The following is a 21,929-nucleotide window of genomic DNA, read 5'->3' on the forward strand; positions in this document are numbered from 1 at the left end:
CCAACACTGTGTTCTCTGCCTATTCTCAGTCCCTTCCAGTGCTGTCATAACTCGCACTCTCATTGGTTCTATTTGTGCCAGTATGAGTGATCTTGAGCGAATTAACAATTTTATCGTCCTGAGTATTTTATAACGAGAAAAACAGGAAAGTACGATGAAAAGTTTTTCCAGTCATCACAATCAGCCACCATTTTGAGAAAACAAAAAAAAAGGTAGAACTTAAAAGGAGCCCATCAGTCCTGAACCAGATCATCAACAATGCATGCACTGCCAGTTCCCCCCTCCACCACCTCACTGCCATCTACACAGGACCCAAACAATATTGAACTCTTCAGGCACCGGCTTTTGCCACTGGACCAATTCCCTGTTGCCACTGCCTCACTGCTGTCTGCACCAGACCCAATGTCAGAGTCATATCTCTCACTACTGGGCCTATCTCAACATTGCTGTGCTATCATTGTGCCACTGCTTCACCACTGTCAGCACCAAATCCAATCAACAACCACATTGCCGAGCCTCAGCATCATCTTTCAACTGTCAATGTAGCAGCCACCAACTCCGATGCCAGGTCCTGTACTCGCTCCAGAAAAAAATAAGTAGGTGCTCACTCGCCACTGCTGCCATGAGATCGCAAAGGACCCAGTCGCAGCCGCAAAATCTGTGCTGGGCTTACAGAGTCCACTCTGGGATTCCTTGCCGCCAGAGTTCAGGACAAGGTAAGTAAAACAAAAAAGCAGGCGGAGCAGATGAGCCCGGGATCATGAGCCCTACTCTGCCATGGTGAGACATCAGTTATCTGTCAAAGCTTCTCTATTCATAAAACAATTTGACTGTTTAGTCTGTGAATAAGAAACAGACTGTTAACTTTGTCAACACAAGAGCATTGACTGCAGATGACCAGAAAGCTGGGGAATGTTGACAGTGACATGTATTTTAATCTTTTACATAAAGCTTGGATTTGTTTTGCCCAGGCTTAATTTTATATGTCCTGATAAGATTTGTTGTTCTTGCATACATGTGAAAACAAACACGACTCAGACCTCATCCAGATCATGAATAATTTGTCGAGTTGTCCACTGACAGTGTGGTTCAGGCTCTATGCACAAAAAGACTGAAGTAGTTTGTGAACTGTCTCAATAATTCACCAATTAGATAGCACCTTACAAACCCAAGACCAGTTTCATCCAAAAAGGACAAGGGCAACAGCTACATGGCAAGACCACCAACTGCAAACTCTCCTCCAAACCACTCATTCACCAAGTGTTGGAAATATATCACTGCTTCTTCAGTGTTGCTGGATCAAAATCTGGAATTCCTGCCCAAGTTATTTGAGAGTCTACTGACAGCACATGGCTTGCAGCAGTTCAAGAACACAGCTCATCCCTGTTTCTCAAGTGCAACAAGGAATGAGCAAAAAATGTTGGTCAGCCAGTGACACCCATGTCCCAATAATAAATGAAAAAAATGTAATTACTCCTGTTTATGTTCAAGTGTATTACACTCAACTCGCAGTGCAATCAGGCATCTTCATACCCATTAGCTAAATACCAAAGATGAAGTATGGGAAAACTTCCTAGGTGGAACAGGATACTTCTTGATATATTTTAGGGATGGGGGGGGCGCGGGCGGGGGTGGTGAGAGGCACCCACACTGGTAACTGACACTACCTTTGCTGTTTGAATTCATGTATCTCTGGACATCGGAGTGCATCAAAGGAAATTAACAAACAGTCAAATTGACAGCTGATCATGGAGGAACCTGTTTGGGAGAGGTCACAGTACAGAAACAGATAAGTGAATAGTTTTCGGTACAGCTTTGCTGTAAATCTACAAAGTGAATAGAGTGGGTTCTTTCTTGATTATGTGTCTTGTTGAGATATGTCTCTTGATTAAACTTAAAATATAAGCCAAAGTATTAAGTTAGCCTGTAGCAGTGTTTTGTAGAGGAATAAAACGGTCCTATTTTCTGGGTCTGTAGACTGGAAGAAACAAAAATGACCCTTTGTAGAGGAGTGTGCTCTTCTGGTCAGATGTGAGTGTTTTGGAAGATGTCTGCAATAAATGCTGTTGGTTGCGAATCCTATCAGATCAATGGATCGGTTCGAGCGACAGTTAGAGGCAATGAGGAATTCACAAGGACAAAGGGTTGTGATGGATAGCAGTTATGGGAAGGGAGGAAAGACATAGATACAGTCACATAGATGGGTTAACTTCAGGAAAGGTAATGTAATTAGGCAGGTAGTGCAGGAGTCTTCTGTAGCTATCCCCATTTCAAACAGGTATGCTGTTTTGGAAAATGTTGGGGGTGATGAACTCTCAGGGGAATGTAGCACCAACAGCCAAGTTTCTGGTTTTAAGACTGGCTCTAATGCAGTGAGGGGTACGTTGGGTTCCAAGAGATAAATTGTGTTTGGGGATTCTCTAGTCCGAGGCACAGACTGTGGCCAGCAGTGAAACACAAGAGTGGTGTGTTGCTTCCCTGGTGCCAGGATCAAGGATGTCTCAGAGGGCACAGAATGTTCTCAAGGGGGAGGGGGGCCAGCAGGAGGTCATTGTACACATCGAAACTAACGACAGAGAAGGAAAAGGATGAGATTCTGAAGGGAGAATACACAGAGTTAAGCAGGAATTTAAAAAGGAGATCCTCAAGAGTCGTAATATCTGGATTATTCCCAGTGCTACAAGCTAGTGAGGGTAGAAATAGGAGGATAGAGCAGATGAATGCACGGTTGCGGACCTGGTATATGGGAGAAGGAGTCACATTTTTGGATCATTGCAATCTTTTCTGGGGTAGAAGTGACCTGTACACAGAATGACGGATTGTACCTGAATTGGAAGGGGACTAATATACTAGCAAGGAGATTTGCTAGAGCTGCTCAGGAGAATTTAAACTAGCAAGGTGGGAGGGTGGAACCCAGGGAGATTGTGAGGAAAGAGATCAATCTGAGACTAGTACAATTGGGAAAAGAAGTGAGTCAAACAGTCAGGACAGGCAGGGACAAAGCAGAGAACAAGATAGGACTGATAAATTTAGCTGCGTTTATTTCAATACAAAAGGCAGATGAATTTAGGGCATGGTTAAGAACATGGGACTGGGATATTATAGCAATTACAGAAACATGGCTCAGGGATGGGCAGAACTGGCAACTTAATGTTCCAGGATACAAATGCTACAGAAGGACAGTAAGGAAGGCAAGAGAGGAGGGCAAGTAGTGTTTTTGATAAGGGACAGCATTACAGCTGTACTGAGGGAGGATATTCCCAGAAGTACATCCAGGAAAGTTATTTGGGTAGAACGGAGAAATAGGAAAGGGATGATCACCTTATAGGGATTGTTTTATAGACCCCCAAATAGTCAGCAGGAAAATGAGAAATAAGTCTGAGAAATAGATCTCAGATTTCTCTAAGAAAACTAGGGCGGTTATGGTAGAGGATTTTAACTTTCCAAACACAGACTGAGACTGCCACAGTGTTAAGGATTTAGATGGAGAAGAATTTGTTGAGTGTACAAGAAAATTTTCTGATTCAGTATGTGGCTGTACAGACTACAGAAGGTGCAAAACCTGACCTGCTCTTGGGAAGGCAGGAAGGGCAGGTGACTGAGTCGTCAGTCGGGGAGCACTTTGGTGTCAGCGACGGTAATTCTATTAGTTCATAATTACTGATGGGAAAGGATAGACCAGATCTAAAAGTTGAAGTTTTAAATTGGAGGATGGCTAATTCTGACAGTATTAGGCAAGAAATTCCAAACGTCGATGGGGTGCAGATGTTCGCAAGTAAAGGAATGGCTGGAAAATGGGAAGCCTTCAGAAATGAGATAATGAGAATCCAGAGACAGTATATCTGTTAGGGTAAAAACAAAGGCTGGTAAGTAGAGGGAATGCTGGATGACGAGAGAAATTGAGGGTGGATAAGATGAAGGAGGAAGCATATGTCAGGTATAGACAGGAGAGAACAAGCGAATCCTTAGAAAAGCATGAAGGTGGTAGGAGTATACTCAAGAGGGAAATCAGGAAGGCAAAAAAGGGGACGTGAGATAGCTTTAGCCAACAGGATTGAGAATCCCAAGAGTTTTTACATATACATTAAGGACGTAAGGGTAACTGGGGAGAGAATAGGGTCCCTCAAAGATCAGCAAGGCACATGTGGAGCTGCAGGAGATAGGGAAAGATACTAAATGAAAATTTTGCATCAGTCTTTACTGTGGAGAAAGACATGGAAGATATAGAATGTAGGGAAATAGATGGTGACATCTTGAAAAATGTCCATATTACAGAGGAGAAAATGCTGGATGTCTTAAAATGCATAAAAGCGCATAAATCCCTAGGATTGATGAGGTGTACCCGAGAATTCTGTGGAAAGAGATGGAAGCGATTTCTGGGCCCCCTGCTGAGATATCTGTATCATCGATAGTCACAGGCGAGTTGCCACAAGACTGGTGGCTGGCCAACATGGTGCCACTATTTAAGAAAGATGGATAGGACAAGTCGGGGAATTATAGACTGGTAAGCCTGACGTCGATGGTGGGCAAGTTGTTGGAGGGAATCCTGAGGGACTTGTATTTGGAAAGGCAAAAACTGATTAGGGATCGTTAAAATGGCTTTGTGAGCGGGAAATCATGTCTCATGAACTTGATTGAGGTTTGTTTTTGAAGAACTTACAGAGGATTGACGAGGGGAGATGGTAGACATGATCCATATGGACTTCAGTAAGGCATTTGACAAGGCTTCTCATGGGAGAGTGGTAAGCAAGTTTAGATCACATGGAATACAGGGAGAACTAGCCATTTGGCTACAGAACTGGCTCCAAGGTCGAAGACAGAGGGTGATGGTGGGTTGTTTTTTCCAGACTGGAGGCCTGTTAGCACTGGAGCGCTGCTAGGATTGGTGCCTGGTGCACTACTTTTCATCATTGATATAAATGATTTGGATGTGAGCAGAAGAGGTGTAGTTAGTAAGTTTGCAGATGACACCAAAATTGGAAGTGTCAAGGACAGCTAAGAAGGTTACCTCAGATTACAATGGGATCTTAATCAGATGGGCCAATGGGCTGAGGAGTGGCAGATGGAGTTTAATTTAGACAAATGAGGGGTGTTGTATTTGGGAAAACAAATCTGAGCAGGACTTACACACTTAATGGTAAGGTCCTAGGGATTGAACAAAGATACCTTGGGAGTGCAGACTCATAGCACCTTGAAAGTAGAGTCACAGGTAGATAGGATAGTGAAGGCAGCATTTGGTATGCTTTCCTTTATTGGTCAGAGCACAGATTATAGGAGTTCAGAGGTCATGTTGCAGCTGTACAGACAATGGTTAGGCCACTGTTGGAATATTGTGTGCAATTCCGATCTCCTTCCTATTAGAAGGCGGTTGTCAAACTTGAAAGGATTCAGACAGGATTTACAAGGACATTGCCAGACTTGGAGGATTTAAGCTGCAGGGAGAGGATGAATAGGTTGGGGCCGTTTTTCCCTGGAGCATCAGAGGCTGAGGGGTGACTTTACAGAGGTTTATAAAACCATGCGGGGCATGGATCGGAAAAATAGACAGTCTTTTCCCTGGGTGGGCGAGTCCAGAACTAGAAGGTTCAGGGTGAGAGGGCGAAGATATCAAAGAGACCTAAGGGGCAACTTTTTACACGGTATGTGTATGGAATGAGCTGCTGATGGATGTTGTGCAATTACAACATTTAAAAGGCATCTGGATGGCTACGTGAATAGGAAGGGTTTGGAGGGTTCGAGGTCAGGTGCTGGCCAGTGGGACTAGATTGGGTTGGGCTTTCAGGTCGGCATGGACAAGTTGGACCGAAGTGTCTGTTTTCATGCTGTAAATCTCTAGGACTCTACACAATTACTACTTCATTGGCAGTGCTCTCTCAACGTTGATGAGACTTGCTTCCACGGTAAAACAAAGTACTTGGGTAATTGAAGATTCTAACGGATGACCAACAGTTGCTGACATATGGCATTGGCAGCAGCTGCGGGAAATGGGAGAGGAGAAGCCCAGTTTTCTAGACACTCCCTGTTCAATTGACAATCTACTTCTGCCTGATGAGACTATTAGTCTGCAAATCCAGATGCTTTCCCTCCATTTGAAGCAAGCTTGGTCCACTGTTTCCTTGGTGTTAATGGGACTTTGTACTTATTCAAGAGGATTCATCAGTGATCTCACAACAGTTCCTCGGCCATCTTGGGCCTTACTTGCTACGTTGAAGCTCCGAGTAGACCAATTCTCAATGTGACTTGGGTCTGTGGGGGATCTGCTTCTCAGGATCATGGCTTGCATGTGATCATGAAGCAGGTGCAGCATAGAGACAAACTTCTGGAGGAGGACTCTAATTTGGGATGTGGTGAAGACCATTCCATTCTGCCCTCAGAATGGAATCAGCATTGCAACCAGGATCTATTCAGCTGCAGGAAAATACCCGTCGTGACTACAGTCAGACCTGCCACTTTTCTGGATGTCAGTTACCAATATTGTATCTGAGATCTCCTGTCAAACTTGGCTCCTTCAATCTATGGGAAACAAAGTATGCATTGTGCTAATAGTATTACTCTGCTACAAACATAGAACAGAACATGTCCTTCGTCCCATCATGTCCATGTCAACCCTGTTACCATTCCATCTCTTCCATCTGCACGTGATCCATATCCATACATTCCCCATCTATTCATGTATGTCTCAATGCATATTAAACATTGCTATCATAAATTTTAATATTTTAGCACAGATTCCATTGGATACTCATGTCTTCATTTTATCCCCCCAAGTTGAATGGCCTTTTCTACCTCACACCAAGTCAGGGTTCGTGTTCATACAGGGATGAGTAGCATGTTGATGGATGGAGTTGTTGACACCCACTCGAAATACAAACTCTGTTCGAAGATCTTCTTCATGCTCCTTCCAACAGATACTGATGGTCTCTGCATTCTTGAGCACCTCTCATTCTTGGTCAGTGGAGGGGGTCTTCAGTGCATAGACCATAAGTAGCCTTAATGGTGCTCAAGTAACGAGCCCTGGTCTCCTTACGGGGCTACAGTCCGTCTTGTCCACACCTTCTGACCCTATACATCAGGTAAGCCTGTCAAATGTATTAAGGGCAACACAGAATTTGTTTTTTTGTAATAATAATGATTTTGCCAGAGCTGTTGGCACTAAGGCAATATCCTTTGAACATTGTTGAGGACACAGATACTGTGCTTTAACAATTCCAATATTTAAATACAATTCTTGTTCAGATTTTCTCTTAAAGGAAAATCCAAAAAGACAGACAAAAACGAGAGATAAATAAAGGCAGAGTAAGGAGGAAGCAAACAAAAAAACTCAGATAAAGACAGAGTAAACTAGTGTGACAGAGACAGTGCAGATATTTTACCTTCGTAATACGACATTATAATAGGAGATGCAGAGGTCGCAGTTGGGTTGGAGAATCTTGGTCAATTGAATCTTGATGTACACTTCCAAACCATCAGTTTTTCTTTGCGATTTCAGAGCCACCATCTGACAAGAAACAGTAGATGAATGTCAGATTCAAGCAAGGTAAATACCAGGGCCAGTCAGCTACAGAAATGCATTCTTGATCATCTCTCATTCAATACCTAACAATGAAGTGTTCTGAAAGGCAGTACTGTCCAACAGTGCATTGCACCTTCAACACTGCAGTATGAATGCTGATCTGGAATACAATTCAAGTATAAGACCATCTGAGTTGGGAACAAATCTAGATCATTCGGCCCATCGGGTCTATTCTGCCATTTAATCATGGCTGATACGTTCCTAACCCTTTCTTCTGCCATCTCCCGGTCACCCTCAATCTTCTTACTAACAAGAACCTACCTTTGTCTTAAACACACTGTATGACGTGGCCTCCATAGCCTTTTGTAGCAAATAATTGACTGCACGGATTGACTGCCATCTAGTGAAAGACATTCATCATCTCAGCTCCAAACAGTTGGCCGCTTTCACTCTGGGGTTGTCCTCTCGCATTCAAGACTCCCCTACTCTACTCTACTCTATCCAGTACACTCAGTATTCACTAAGTTTCAATTAGATCCCCTTTCATTCTTCTAAACTTGCCGAGTTTACGACAAGCCATTCAAAACTGAGATAATTCGTGTAAACCTTCTCTAGAATCCCTCAAAAAGACAGCATATCTACAGGGTCCAAAACTGTTCTCAACATTCCATACGTGGTCTGATCACAGTCTTAGGAAGCCTTAGTGATCCATCTTTGCTCCTATATTCTACCCCTCTTGAATTTAATTTGCCTTCTTAACTGAACCTTAGGTAAACCTCAGGAGACTGAGTTCAGGATTCTCTAAGTCTCTAGGTATATCAGATTTAGGAAACCTTTCACTTTACAAAATAGACCAGGTCTCTGTTCTTCCGACCAAAGTGCTCAATGTCACATGGCTCCACATTGCAATCCATCTGCCACTACAATGCCTACTCTCATAGCCCATCCATCTCCAGCTTCAATCTCCCCTCTGCCTCAATATTACCTATCCCTCCACCAAACTTAGGCCTGAAGTTCAAATTTTCCACCTCAATTTCTACATCCATTCCTGATGAAGGGCTTATGCCTGAAACTTCAATTCTTCTGCTCTTTGGATGCTGCCTGACCTGCTGTACTTTTCCAGCACTACGCTCTGGACATTGATAAATTACTGTCTGGTGTACTCGAATAAAATGAAAAGAAGTGCAAAAGATGGCCATACCTCAGGTAGTTTGACAGGCAGGTAGAGTATGCTGCCATCAAAAGCAGTAGTTTTGCCAGTAACCAGCTGATGCTCCTTTAACATTGCATAGCGGATATTCCGACATTCTATATTAGGACTAAACCAAACAACATTAGCCTGAGTGAAGTAAACTAAAGAGAGTAATATTCAATGACTAAGAACTGCTGTCAGAGTCAGACACAATCTCAACACTGCAAAACTGAATGACGACATAAACTGACATCGAGATTTAAAAGTTTTGACTAAGCTTTAAAGCTAAGGGAATTATGCGATTCATACAACAGGTATAAGGAGGGTGTTTTCAATGGTCTGCCATAACTTGCCTTTTCATTTGAGTACAGCTCAGGGAGCTAAGCACCATACTTGCACAGTCGGCTCAGATGTTTAAATGCCAAATATTAGATTAGGCAGTGCAACACATAACGTGCAACCTTGCAGAGCAATGCATCAAGTTTTCGAAAGGTAACAATAAGTGGGCCACATTTAATGAGGATTCATTTGCAAAAAAATCAAAATGCTTTGTATCCAAAATTGAAATTGCAACTTCTGTCCCTTGCTCTGCAAACACCATATTTGCATCTCTCCACTTGGCTTGAATATTTTCTACTCCATTTTACTGTTTTGTTTTAACTTCAAACTGGATACTGCAACGTGTGTCAGCACTTTAATATGAAGCCTTGCTACAGAGTCAGATTCATTCATAGCAATGTCTCGTGAAATAGAACTCATTGGTCCAAAAAGCTGCTCTGCTGGGAAAAAAAAAACACAGATGGGTCCCTCATGTCAGGGTGATGTCTTAAGATCAGATGTATAAAGTCACAATGTGCAATCACAGCTACTCCCACAGAATGTACAAAGACTGAAGTCAGCTACCTGAAGGTGACGTGGTACTGATAAACGGCCTCATTTTGACAATGTATTTTGGTAAGGTTTACTGCCAGAGGTACAGATGTTCCTGATGATCCTTTATTCATGACTGGCTCCCTAAATTAAAAAAAAAGAATTAACCGGACTCAGAAGTACAAATGTCATTGAAGATGCAGTCCATGAATCAATAGCAAAAAGGAGTTACCAAAATATTTTGGCCAAGAAAATGTGAATACGTAGTGATATCTGGACTCGGAACCATGGCCCAATAGCCCCCACAGGTTAAGGGGTGAATGACAGAGTCATAGAGATGTACAGCGTGGAAACAGACCCTTCGGTCCAACCCGTCCATGCCGACCAGATATCCCAACCCAATTTAGTCCCACCTGTCAGCATCCGGCCCATATCCTGCCAAACCCTTCCTATTCATATACGCATCCAAATGCCTCTTAAATGTTGTAATTGTACCAGCCTTCACCACTTCTGGCAGCTCATTCCCTACACGTACCACCCTCTGCTTGAAAAAGTTGCCTCCTAGATCTCTTTCATATCTTTCCCCTTTCACCCTAAACCTATACCCTCTAGTTCTGGACTCCCCGACCCCAGGGAAAAGACTTGGCCAGTTTACCTATCCTTGCCCCTCAGTTTTGGAAACCTCTATAAGGTCACCCCTCCAGGGAATTGACCAACTGCACAGGACAACTGTGAAGGGCAGACACCGCAGACTGAGTAGGAAGGGGTAAAGGACAGACCCCACATGGAGATGGGAGAGGAAGTAACGACAGTCCCAGCAGGGGAGTTGTTAAACAGCAGATACTGACAGGGCCCTTGGCCTTAATGCATTCAGATTGTTCCTTCATCTGCCTCACCCTCTAGTTTCTTGCTCTGGCGCTCCAGTTACAGCCTCGCTGAGAGCAAGTCTCCTGTCCCCAGGTGAACAAATTGGCAAACCATGGAAAACTCTGCATCTCCCCAGCAATGCTCGTCCAAACTCCAATCCCTTCACTTGAGCTGCCAATTCTTGAACGCTGGAATGCGGATGCTCAATAATTGGCCCTCTACCCCTAAAATAAGGAGAAGAGAATCATTAATTGCTCATAACGATGAGGTGGTGGTGAGTGAGCACACCAGAGAGGATACTGGAGTCACATTGCCCAGAATCAAAAGTTTCAGTTAGGAAAATCAAACTGACAGTTGTTATATTTGTAAGAGACTGAGATGGGACTCAACTGAGCTGACTGATTATGAGAAATGAGCAGAGGGGATGTATTTCAAGGAATTGGCAGAATGATTGAGAACATTGAGGAAAACATTTTTCATTGAGGACAACGGGAGTCTGGAGCACTCTGCCTCTAAGTTTGGCTGAGGCAGAAACCCTGATTCCATTTTAAAAATACTGCATTTACATTTCAGATGCCACAACCAGTCAAAAGCTTCTCAGCAATAGCCTCCAGTGGAATGGCACATGGTGACTGCCAAGTCGAAGAGATCATTTCACCCTCACAACAGGGCACACTGTTCAATCTGGGGAGCGTTGCTGAACAGACAGACCTTGGAGTGCAGGTTCATAGTTCCTTGCAAGTAGACTTGTAGGTAGATAAGATAATGAAGGTGGTGTTTGGAATGCTTTCCTTTACAGGTCAGAGCATTGAGTACAGGAGTTGAGAGGTTATGTTTCTGCTGTATAGGACATTAGTTAGACCACTTTTGGGATACTGTGTGCAATTCTGGTTTCCCTCCTGTAGGAATGATGTTGTCAAACTTCAAAGCTTTCAGCAAAGATTTACAAGGATGTTGCCAGGGATGGAGGGTTTTGAGCTATCAGGAGAGGCTGAAGTGCGATCTTAGAGGTTTATAAAATCATAAAGGGCATGGATAGGGTAAATAGACAAGGTCTTTTCCCTGGGGTGGGAGAGTCCAGAACTAGAGGGCATAGGTTTAGGGTGAGAGAGGAAAGATTGAAAAGGGACCTAAAGGGCATCTTTTTAATGCAGAAGGTGGTGCATGGTTGGAATGAGCTGCCAGAGAAAGTGGGAGAGGCTGGTACAATGACAACATTTAAAAGGCATCTGGATGGGTATATGAATACAAAGGGTTCAGAGAGATATGGGCCAAGTGCTGGCAAATGGGACTAGATTAATTTAGGATATCTGGTTGTCATGGACAAGTTGGATTGAAGGGTCTGTTTCTGTACATCTCTGAGAGTCTAAGTGGGTACTGCAGATGGTGGAGACAGATTCAAATTTATGTGGTGCTGGAAAAGCACAGGAGGTCAGGCAGCATTCGAGGAGCAGGAAAATAGACGTTTCAGGCAAAGCCGTTCGTGATGAAGGGCTCTTGCCCAAAACGTCGATTTTCCTACTCCTCAGATACTGCCTGATCTGCTGTACTTTTCCAACACCATTCAAATCTTGACACAGTTCAACGTCTGTCTTAAAACAAGTTTCAGCAACTTGAGCAGTAACACACCAAAACTGTCCCCCAGACAATGTGAGCAAGAGGCTACTGGCTGGCATCCCTGAGGACTGCGCCTCAAATGTGGTGGGAAGGCCTGAATGGTTTTAGAAATTACACTGATTATATCCCCGACAAGGAGCCAGGCTCAAGGCAATTCAATGTCCTCTAATAAGCCACTGTAAGTAAAGCTCAGAAACCGCACACGCAAAAATTCATTTAGTTCTTAAGGTTGCTCCAGAATGGTAATGAGTGTGCAACATTCTGGGGGAGAAAAATAAACAGCAACCAGGGATGAACAAGCATGAACCTCAGGAGTTAGAGCAGAGGTGTTAGCTCTGCGAGCTAGTGAGGGTAAGAGTCGGAGGATAGAGCAGATGAGCTGGTGTCGGGGGAGAGACGCACATTTAAGGATCATTGGAACCGCTACTGGAGAAGAAGTGGTCTGGATAAGGAGGACAGATTGCAAATCAATTGAAAGGGGACCAACACACTGGCAGTGAGATTTGCTGGAGCTGCTTGTGAAGATTTAAACTAGGAAGGTGGGGGGGCGGGGGGGGTAACCCAAGGACATACTGAAGAAAGTGATCAGTCTGAGATTGGTACTTATGAGAAAAGGATCAAGTCTAACAGTCAGGGAGGGCAGGAACAATGCAGAGAATGAGCCAAGATTGATGAATTAAACTGCATTTATTTAAATGCAAGAGGCGTAACAAGGAAGGCAGATGAACTCAGGACATGGTTAGGAACATGGGACTGGAATATCATAGCAATTACAGAAACATGGCTCAGGGATGGACAGGACCGGCAGTTTAATGTTCCAGAATACAAATGCTGTAGGAAGGATACAAAGGGGAGCAAGAAAGGAGGGGGAGTGGCATTTTTGATAAGGGCTAACATTACAGCGGTTCTTAAAGAAGATATTCCTGGTAATACATCCAGGGAGGTTATTTGGGTGGAATGGAGAAGAAAGGGATGATCGCCTTATTGGGATTTTACTCTTCATCATACAACAGTCAGCAGGAAATTGAAAAACAAATTTCTAAGGAGGTATCAGTTATCTCTAAGAATACAAGGGTGGTTATGCTAAAGGATTTTAACTTTCCAAACATAGACTTGGACTGCCTTTGTGTTAAGGGCTTAGTTGGAGGAGAATTTGTTAACAGCATACAAGAAAACTTTATGATTCAGTATGTGAATGTACCTACTCTTGGGAAGTAAGGCAGGGCAAGTGACTGAAGTGTCAGTGGGAGTGTACTTTGGGACGAGTGACCATAATTCCATTTGCTTTAAGATAGCAATGGCAAAACATAGACCAGATCTAAAAGTTGAAGCTCTAAATTGGAGGAAGGCTAATTTTAATGCTATTAGGCAAGAACTTTCAAAAGCTGATTTGGGTTGGGGGAGGGGGAAGCCTTCAAAAATGAGATCACATGAATCCAGAGACAAAATTGTCCTGTCAAAGTGAAAAGGCAAGGGTATGTGTAAGGAATGCAGGAGCACTAGAGAAATTGAGATTTTAGTCAAGAAAAAGGAGGAAGCATATGTCAGGTGTAGACAGAGATCAAGTGAATCGTAACAAGAGTATAAAGACAGTAACAGTATACTTCGGAGGGAATTCAGGAAGGCAAAAAGGAGACATGAGATAGATTTGGCAAATGGGGTTGAGGAGAATCCAAGGGCATTTTATAAATACATTAAGGACAAAAGGTAACTAGGAAGAGAATAGGGCCCCTCAAGATCAGCAAGGCAGCCTATGCGTGGAACTGCAGGAGATGGCAGAAATACTAAATGCCTAACTTGCATCAGTGTTTACTGTGGAGGACATGGAAGATATAGAATGTGGGAAAGAGACAGTGGCATCTTGAAAAAAATCCATATTACAGAGGTGGTGGCTGCTGGATGTCTTAAAATGCACAAAGCTGAATATCTCCCCAGAACCTGATCAGCTGTACCCAAGAACTGTGTGAAGCGAGAAAAGTGATTGCTGGGCCCGTTGCTGAGATATTTTTATCATCAACAGTCACAGGTGAAGTGCCAAAAAACTAGAGGTTGGCTAACATGGTGCTGCAATTTAAGAAAGCTGGTAAGAGAAAGCCAGGGAATTGTAGACCAGTGAGCTTGACATCAGTGGTGGGCAAATTCATTACTTCACAAGAAATAGCAGAATTAGGCCATTCAGCCATTTGAGTCTGCTTTGCCATGTGATCACGGTTGACATGCTCCTCACACCCATTTTCCTGCCTTCTGTCCATATCCCTTCAACCCATTAACAATTAAAAATCTGTCCAACTCCTCCTTAAATTTATTCACCAGCCCAGCCTCCACCACACTTTAGAGGTGCAAAATCCACAGATTTACCACCATTTGGGAGAAGTACTCTCTCCTCAACTCAGTTTTAAATTTGCTACCTCTTATCCTAAGACGATGACCTCTCATCCTAGAACATTACACAAGAGAGGAAGTATCCACTCCATATCTATTTTATCCACACCTTTTATTATACAAAGAGCAAAGAAAATTACAGCACAGGAAAAGGCCCTTTGGCCCTCCGACCCTGCGCCGATCCAGATCCTCTCTCTAAACCTGTTGCCTACGTTCTAAGGATCTGTATCACTCTGCTCCCTGCCCATTCATGTAACTGCCTAGATATATCTTAACTGACACTATCACACCTGCCTCTCCCACCTCTGCTGGCAACATGTTCCAGGCACCCACCACTCTCTGCTTGAAGAACTTTCCAACCACATCTCCCTTAAACTTTTCCCTTCTCAACTTAAACTCATGCCCCCAAGTAATTTAGTACCCCCCACTCTGGGGAAAAAACTTCTCACTATTCACCTGTGTATACCTCTCATGACTTTGTAGACCTCAATCAAGTCCCCCCGTCAACCTCGGTCCTTCCAACGAATCTACTCAACCTCTCTTCATAGCTAGCACCCTCCATACCAGGCAACATCCTGGTGAACCTCCTCTGCACCATCTCGAAAGAACCCACATCCTTTTGGTAATGTGGCAGCCAGAACTGTATGCAGTATTCCAAATATGGCCGAACCAAAGTCCTATACAACTGTAACACAACAAGCCAACACTCATACTCAATACCCTGTGCAATGAAGGAATGCATGCCGTATGCCTTCTTGACCACTATCAACCTGCACTGCCACCTTCAGGGCACAATGGACCAGAACACTCAAATCTCTCCGCGCATCAATTTTCCCCAGAGCTTCAATACATTTTTAATACCTCAATTTGACTTCCTCATTGTTCTAATTTCTGCAGGGCATAGGGCTAAACTGCTCAATCTCTCCTCGTATGACAAATCTGTCAACTCTGGGATCATCTTGTGAACCTCCTCTGAATTGCCTCCAATGCCTCTACATCTTTCATCAAAAACAGTGACCAAAACTGCGTACAATATTCCAAGTGCAGTCGCACTAATACCTTGTATAGTTGCAATGATACTGCCTTACCTTCATATTCTATTCCTTAAGCCAACATTCCATTTGATTTCTTTATTATCTGCTGTACCCGCATGCTCGTTTTCTGTGACTCATGAAGTAGCACACCTACATCACTCTGCACTGGAGCGCCCCAAAGTCTCTCCCCATTAAGATAACACCTTCCTATTTTTTCAACTCAAATGCATGACCTTGCACTCATCCACATTAAACTCCACCCACCACATTTGGCTCACTCTCCTCACCTATCTATATCCATTTGTAACGTTCTTATTTCCTCTATACAATTGACTGCCACCTATTTTTGAGCCATCCACAAATTTGGCTATACAGCCTTGTATCCAAGGCATTAATATAGATTGTAAATTGCTGGGGACTAAGAACTGGATCCTATGACACCCGACTTGTTACATCTTGCATCCAGAAAAAACCCATTCATCCTGGCTCTGACTTCTATCCATCAGCCAGTCATCTACTCAGGCTAATAATTTACCCCTCATCACATATAATCCAACCTGGTCAATTCACCTTTTATGCAGTAGCTTTCCAAACACCTCCACAAGTCCATATAAATTACACCTACAACATCCCCACTATTCATTTTGCTTGTTACATCTTTGAATAGCTCTACCAAATTAGTCAAACACAATTTTCCCTTCATAAAACCATGCTGACTACAATGGATAGCACAGTTGTTGGAGTAAATCCCGAGGGACAGGATTTACAACTATTTGAAAAGGCAAGGACTGATCAGGGACAGTCAACATGTCGCATTAACTTAACAAGAGTGTTTTTTGAAGTAATGAAGAGGATTAATGAGGGCAGAAGAGTGGACATGATCTATATGGACTTCAGTAAGGCACTTGGCAAGGTTCATGACAGACTGGTTAACAAGCCTAGAACACTTGGAATACAAAGAAAACTAGCCATTTGAACAGTGAACTGGTTTGAAGGTAGAAGACAGAGGGTGGTGGTAGAGGATTGCTTTTCAGAGTGGAGGCCTGTGACCAGTGATGTGCCACAAGGATTGGTGCTGAGTCCATGGCTTTTCGTTATTTATTTCCATGATTTGGTTGTGAATATAGGAGGTATAATAAGTTTGCAGATGACAACAAAATTGGAGGTGTGCTCAACAGCGAAGGCGGTTACCTCAGTGTACAACTGGATATTCATCAGATGATCAATGGGCCAAGGAGTGGCAGATGGATTTCATTTCGGTAAAACTGAGGTGCTGCATTTTGGAAAGGTAAATCAGGACTTATACACTTAATGGTAAGGTCCCAGGGAGTTTTGCTGAACAAAGACCTTGGAGTATAGGTTCATAGCTCCTTGATAGTGGAGTTCCAGGCAGATAGGATAATGAAGGCATCGTTTGGTATGCTTTCTTTTATTGGTCAGCGCATTGAGTATAGGAGTCGGGAGGTCATGCTGCGGCTGTACAGGACATTGATTAGGTAAAAACAATGACTGCAGATGCTGGAAACCAGATTCTGGATTAGTGGTGCTGGAAGAGCACAGCAGTTCAGACAGCATCCAAGGAGCTTCGAAATTGGTTAGGCCAGTGTTGGAATATTGTGTGCAATTGGGAAATTTGAAAAGGGTCAGCAGTGGGAGGAGTGAGAGCGAAGACCAGGGGCCTGCCAGGAAGCTAAACTTAAAATTATCTAAACTTACCTCATGAATAGGTGGAGCGCACACTGTGCAGGAGCAGACACGGGTCAGGTGAGTAAGTGAACTGATCTAATTGGGTGGTTGCGTCACTCATTGTCCTCTTCTAACCCAAAAAGGTTGTGCGCGGCAGATTGGTAAGGTAACTTTTTTCTGTACAGTCTCTTTGGGAATTTCAAATAGTGGGGATAGTGGTTAGGGCAGTTGAATGTTCCTCCTGCAGAATGCGGCAGTGAAGGGTCACCACTAGTGTCCCTGCTGACTTCATCGGTGGGGAGTGCACCCAACTCCAGCTCCTCAAAAACCACGTTAGGGAACTGGAGCTGGATGAACTTCAGATCATTAGGGAGGCAGAGAGGGTTATTGAGAGAAGTCACAGGAAGGTAGTCACACCTAAAGGTACAAGAAAAACGCAGATGGGTTACTTTAAGGAGACAGTAAGGGAACTGCCAGGCAGTGCAGGGAAACCCTGTGGTTGTTCCCCTCAATAACAAGTGTACAGTTTTGGATCTTGTTACTGGAGACAACTTACCAGGGATAAGCCATGGAGTACAGGTCTCTGGCATATCCTGTTGCTCAGAAGGGAAGGGCAGAGAGGAGCAGAGCTTTAGTCATTGGGGATTGCACAGTTAGGGGGACAGATAGATGTTCTATGGGAACAAGAGACACTCACGGTTGGTGCATTTCCTCCCAGGTGCCAGGGTTTGTGATGTCTCTGATCGTGTTTTCAGGATCCTTGTTGGGGACAGGTAACAGCCCCAAGTCATGGTCTACATAGGTAGGAAAAGGGATGCAGATTTAAGGCAGAAATTCAGGGAGCTAGGATGAATAGGGAGAGCGAAGAGTTGAACATGTGGCTACAGGGATGGTGCAGAAGTGTTTTGGGAACTTGGATAATTGGGGCTCATTTTGGGGTAGGTGAGACCTCTTCAAACAGGATGGCCTACTCCTGAACCACAGGAGTACCAATATTTTCGGGGGAAAATTTGCTAATGCTATTCGGGAGGATTTAAAAAGTTCAGCAGGGGTATGGGGACCTTAGTAGGTGGCACGGTGGCACAGTGGTTAGCACTGCTGCCTCACAGCACCAGAGACCCGGGTTCAAATCCCGCCTCAGGCGACTGTGTGGAGTTTGCATATTCTCCCCGTGTCTGTGTGGGTTTCCTCCAGGTGTTCCAGTTTCCTCCCACAATCCAAAAATGTACAGGTAGGTGAATTGGCCATGCTAAATTGCCCGTAGTGTTAGGTGAAGGAGTAAATGTAGGGAAATGGGTCTGGGTAGGTTGCGCTTCGGCGGGTCAGTGTGGACTTGTTGGGCCGAAGGGCTTGTTTCCACACTAAGTAATCTAATCTAAACTAAATTGGAGTTCCAGTAGACAGGAGGTTGAGAGTAGTGAGGTCAGAAATATGGTTTCAAGGTCATAAGAGTACACTGGCAAGCAGGAAGGTAGTCTGAAGTGTCTCTACTTCAATGCCAGGAGCATCTGGAATAAAATGGGTGAACTTGCAGCACAGGTTCGTACCTGGGATTTCAACGTTGTGGCATTTCAGAGACATGGATAGAGCAGGGAAAGGAATACTTGTTGCAAGTTCCAGGATTTAGATGTTTCAGTAAGAACAGGGAAGTTGGTAAAAGTGGGGGACGTGTGGCATTATTAGTCAAGGACAGTATTACAGTGGCAGAAAGGACATTTAAGGACTCGTCTACTAAGGTAGTATGTATGGGCTGAGGTTAGAAAGAGCAAAGGAGAGGTCACCCTGTTGGGAGTTTTTTTCTAAGCTCCAAATAGTTCCAGAGATGTAGAGGAAAGGATAGCAAAGATGATTCTGGACAGAAGAGAGAGTAACAGTAGTTGTTATGGAGGACTTCAACTTTCCAAATATTGACTGGAAATATAGTTCGAGTAATCTAGATGGGTCAGTTTTTGTCCATTGCATGCAGGATAGTTTACTGACGGTGTGTAGACAGGCCACAAGGGGCAAGGCCACATTGGATATGGGTCTGGATAATGAACCAGGCCAGCTGTTAGATTTGGAGGTAGGTGAGCACTTTGGCAACAGAGACCACAATGTGATTCTGTTTACTGTAGCCATGCCAATGGATAGATATATAATGCAGAGCAAGAGTTATTGCTGGGGGAAAGGCAATTATCATGCGATTAGGCAAGATTTAGATGCACAGAACGGGGAAGGAAACTGCAGGGGATGGGCACAATTGCAATGTGAAGCTTATTCAAGGAACAGCTACTACGGGTCGTTGATAATTATGTACCTGTCAGGCAGGAAGGAAGCTGTCAAGCAAGGGAGCTGCGGTTTAATAAAGAAGTCTAATGTCTTGTCAAGAGGAAGAGCAGTGTTAGTCTTACAGCTGTCCTTACCTGCCTTGCTCAGAATTGTCTGACATTGCTGTTCTTGCTGCAAAGACATCGCCTGTGACTGGAGCCACATGTCTCAACACTCCAAACAGGCTGCTGGTTATTCCTCTACCCAACAGTCCTCTTCCTGTCATGGAAAAAAAACACATGTTCAGCCATGCCAGCCTTAGAAACTAAAGTACAGGACTTGGCTGTTCAGCCCCTCAATCCTGTTCCATTAATCAACAGGATCATGGCTGACTTGTGGCCAAACTCTGCACGAACTGCCTTAATAACTTGGCTGAATACAAGTTTATCCACCGATGTTCTTTCCATTGACATTTGTGGAAGAGATCACCAAACATCCATCACTCTGTTGAAAATGTACAAAAACCACACGAAACTGTTAAACAGGAAGCATTAACTACTCAAATACACAAGCTTTACAGTTCGTTTCCTGATCGTATCCATCTCTCTTCCTCAAAATCTAATAATTTAACCAAAATTTTGTTCACTTTTTCCAATATCACAGTTTGTCTGGTAACACAACAGGGAGCACCTTGTTGCATTTTACCAGGTTAGAGGTACTGCATAAAAGTGTATGCTGATCCTACTGATGCACTTATCTCATGTGGCAGTTTTCGGAGGAACAAGAACGAAATGCAAGTCACTTCACTCCACACGATTTCCCTGCAGAATCCCTGCTGCCCCATCCTTCCACAGGGTCTAGTGTGGATAGCACTCTCCACACCCAGAGGTTTTTGTAGCAATCAGAACTGCCCCCCCACAATGCTGTAAGCCAGAGACACCATTCTGTCAAACTAGTCTATGCTTAGCCTTACACTGTACATCATCCACACATGTCCTTCTCCTCTAACTGCCCTCACGTTTATCCAGTTTACCTTCAAATACAGCTGTGCCTTTGGACTAAACCACTCCGTGGCTGTGTGCCCCACATTCTTCTTACTCTGTCAGATTCTTGACTGGAATTACTGCTAACTACCTTGCACTGTGACCCTGATATACTGCTCAAAATATTTTCCATTCCCAGTATGAATGGGAATTGAAGGCAGCAGTCTCCAAGAAGAGAAGAATTTACAGCAACAGAAAATCAAAATCATGCAGATGCTAGAAATTTTAAATAAAAGCAATAAGTGCTGGAAACACTGAGCAGAAAGCGTCAAAGTTTTAAAGTGGACATGACTCCTCTCAGGAAAAAAAAAGAGGCATGACCTATTGGAAATATCCACTCATGAAAACCTCTCACAAGCATTGTGTTAAGTGCAAGTAAACATGCAGAGAAATGGGACAGGGACTTGTTTAGTTGTATCCACTAAACCTAACTGCACAGCATTAGAAGGGGCCACCTCGATGAACCTCTCTGTGCTGCTATTGCAGCCAAGTCAGAAACCATAGAGTCTTCTAGACTGTTGCAAGGAAGATCTCCTGAAGCCAGTGCATGATGGGGGAGAACCAAGTAAACTACCAAGAGGAGCTGGGAAGCAGCAAACAACAGTTCTGCAACATGTCAACACACAGGGTCAAACACCTGAGATTGATTCTTAGCTCAGCTGAAGGACAAATCCACTTGCCAAGGTAATCTCCTCGTCCACTGCCTTCAAACTGCAGCAATGAAGTGAGACCTCGAACTCGTCCAGTTGAACGGCCCAGTGGCTAAAACAAAAAGAGACAATTAGAAAGAAAGAACTTGCATGTGTATAAACTCTCATTCTTACAGCATGCTTCACCATGACAGTGTCACCCAAAACACTTCACAACCATGAGACTCATTAAGATACCATCAGTCTTATCATATGGGAAACATTACAGGTGATCTTCACATAGCTGAATTGCACTGATGAAAGGTAATAATTGATTCGAGAATTGGTTTCATCATGGTGGTGCTGCGAGAAGCCAGGACAGTCACGGAGAATGCCATCAAAAAAGATAGGCATGGGCCACGGTTTGTCGTCTCCTCTGAATTACAAGTCTGACAGGATAGTTTTTGCTCGGTGCTACTATGTGCATGTTAGCCTTGATTATAGGGTAGGTTATTCAATGTTGCAGTGGAAAAGATGCTTGCGTTGTGTGGTTGGTGGCTCCTTCAACACCAACCAAAATGCAATAGACACTAATGGAAATAACTCTGAAAGCCCACTTCCAGGTGGAGAATATAATGTGGGAAGGGCAATGAAACAACACTGGGAAAACAGAAGAGTTTCCAACTTTAACAAAGAAATAAAACAAACCTGTTGCTCAAAGTAATTAACTTTCAGCATTATCTGCCAATTCAGACAATCCCAGTTTGTCTAAGGCCAGCATATGCAAGTGAGATGGGAAATTCAAAGACATTTGCAGGGCTAAAGGAAAGGGTAGGGCACTGGGAGATT

At 43.7% G+C, this 21,929-nt stretch overlaps 1 protein-coding gene across 3 annotated transcripts in view; it reads right to left on the reverse strand.

The window, feature by feature from the left end:
* piwil2 (piwi-like RNA-mediated gene silencing 2) overlaps window positions 1–21,929 on the reverse strand; it is a 72,807-nt gene that overhangs the window by 41,671 nt on the left and 9,207 nt on the right. For all 3 annotated transcript variants that reach the window (XM_043681172.1, XM_043681171.1, XM_043681170.1), the window contains exons 3-8: window positions 21,132–21,213; window positions 19,564–19,687; window positions 10,472–10,666; window positions 9,609–9,719; window positions 8,715–8,832; window positions 7,374–7,498 (exon numbers count right to left, since the gene is read on the reverse strand). In XM_043681172.1, the coding sequence (XP_043537107.1) occupies window positions 7,374–7,498; window positions 8,715–8,832; window positions 9,609–9,719; window positions 10,472–10,666; window positions 19,564–19,687; window positions 21,132–21,213 (755 nt within the window). The remainder of the gene's footprint in view (window positions 1–7,373; window positions 7,499–8,714; window positions 8,833–9,608; window positions 9,720–10,471; window positions 10,667–19,563; window positions 19,688–21,131; window positions 21,214–21,929) is intronic.

This window comes from Chiloscyllium plagiosum, chromosome 42 (assembly GCF_004010195.1).
Source record: "Chiloscyllium plagiosum isolate BGI_BamShark_2017 chromosome 42, ASM401019v2, whole genome shotgun sequence".
NCBI classification, from domain to species: domain Eukaryota; kingdom Metazoa; phylum Chordata; class Chondrichthyes; order Orectolobiformes; family Hemiscylliidae; genus Chiloscyllium; species Chiloscyllium plagiosum.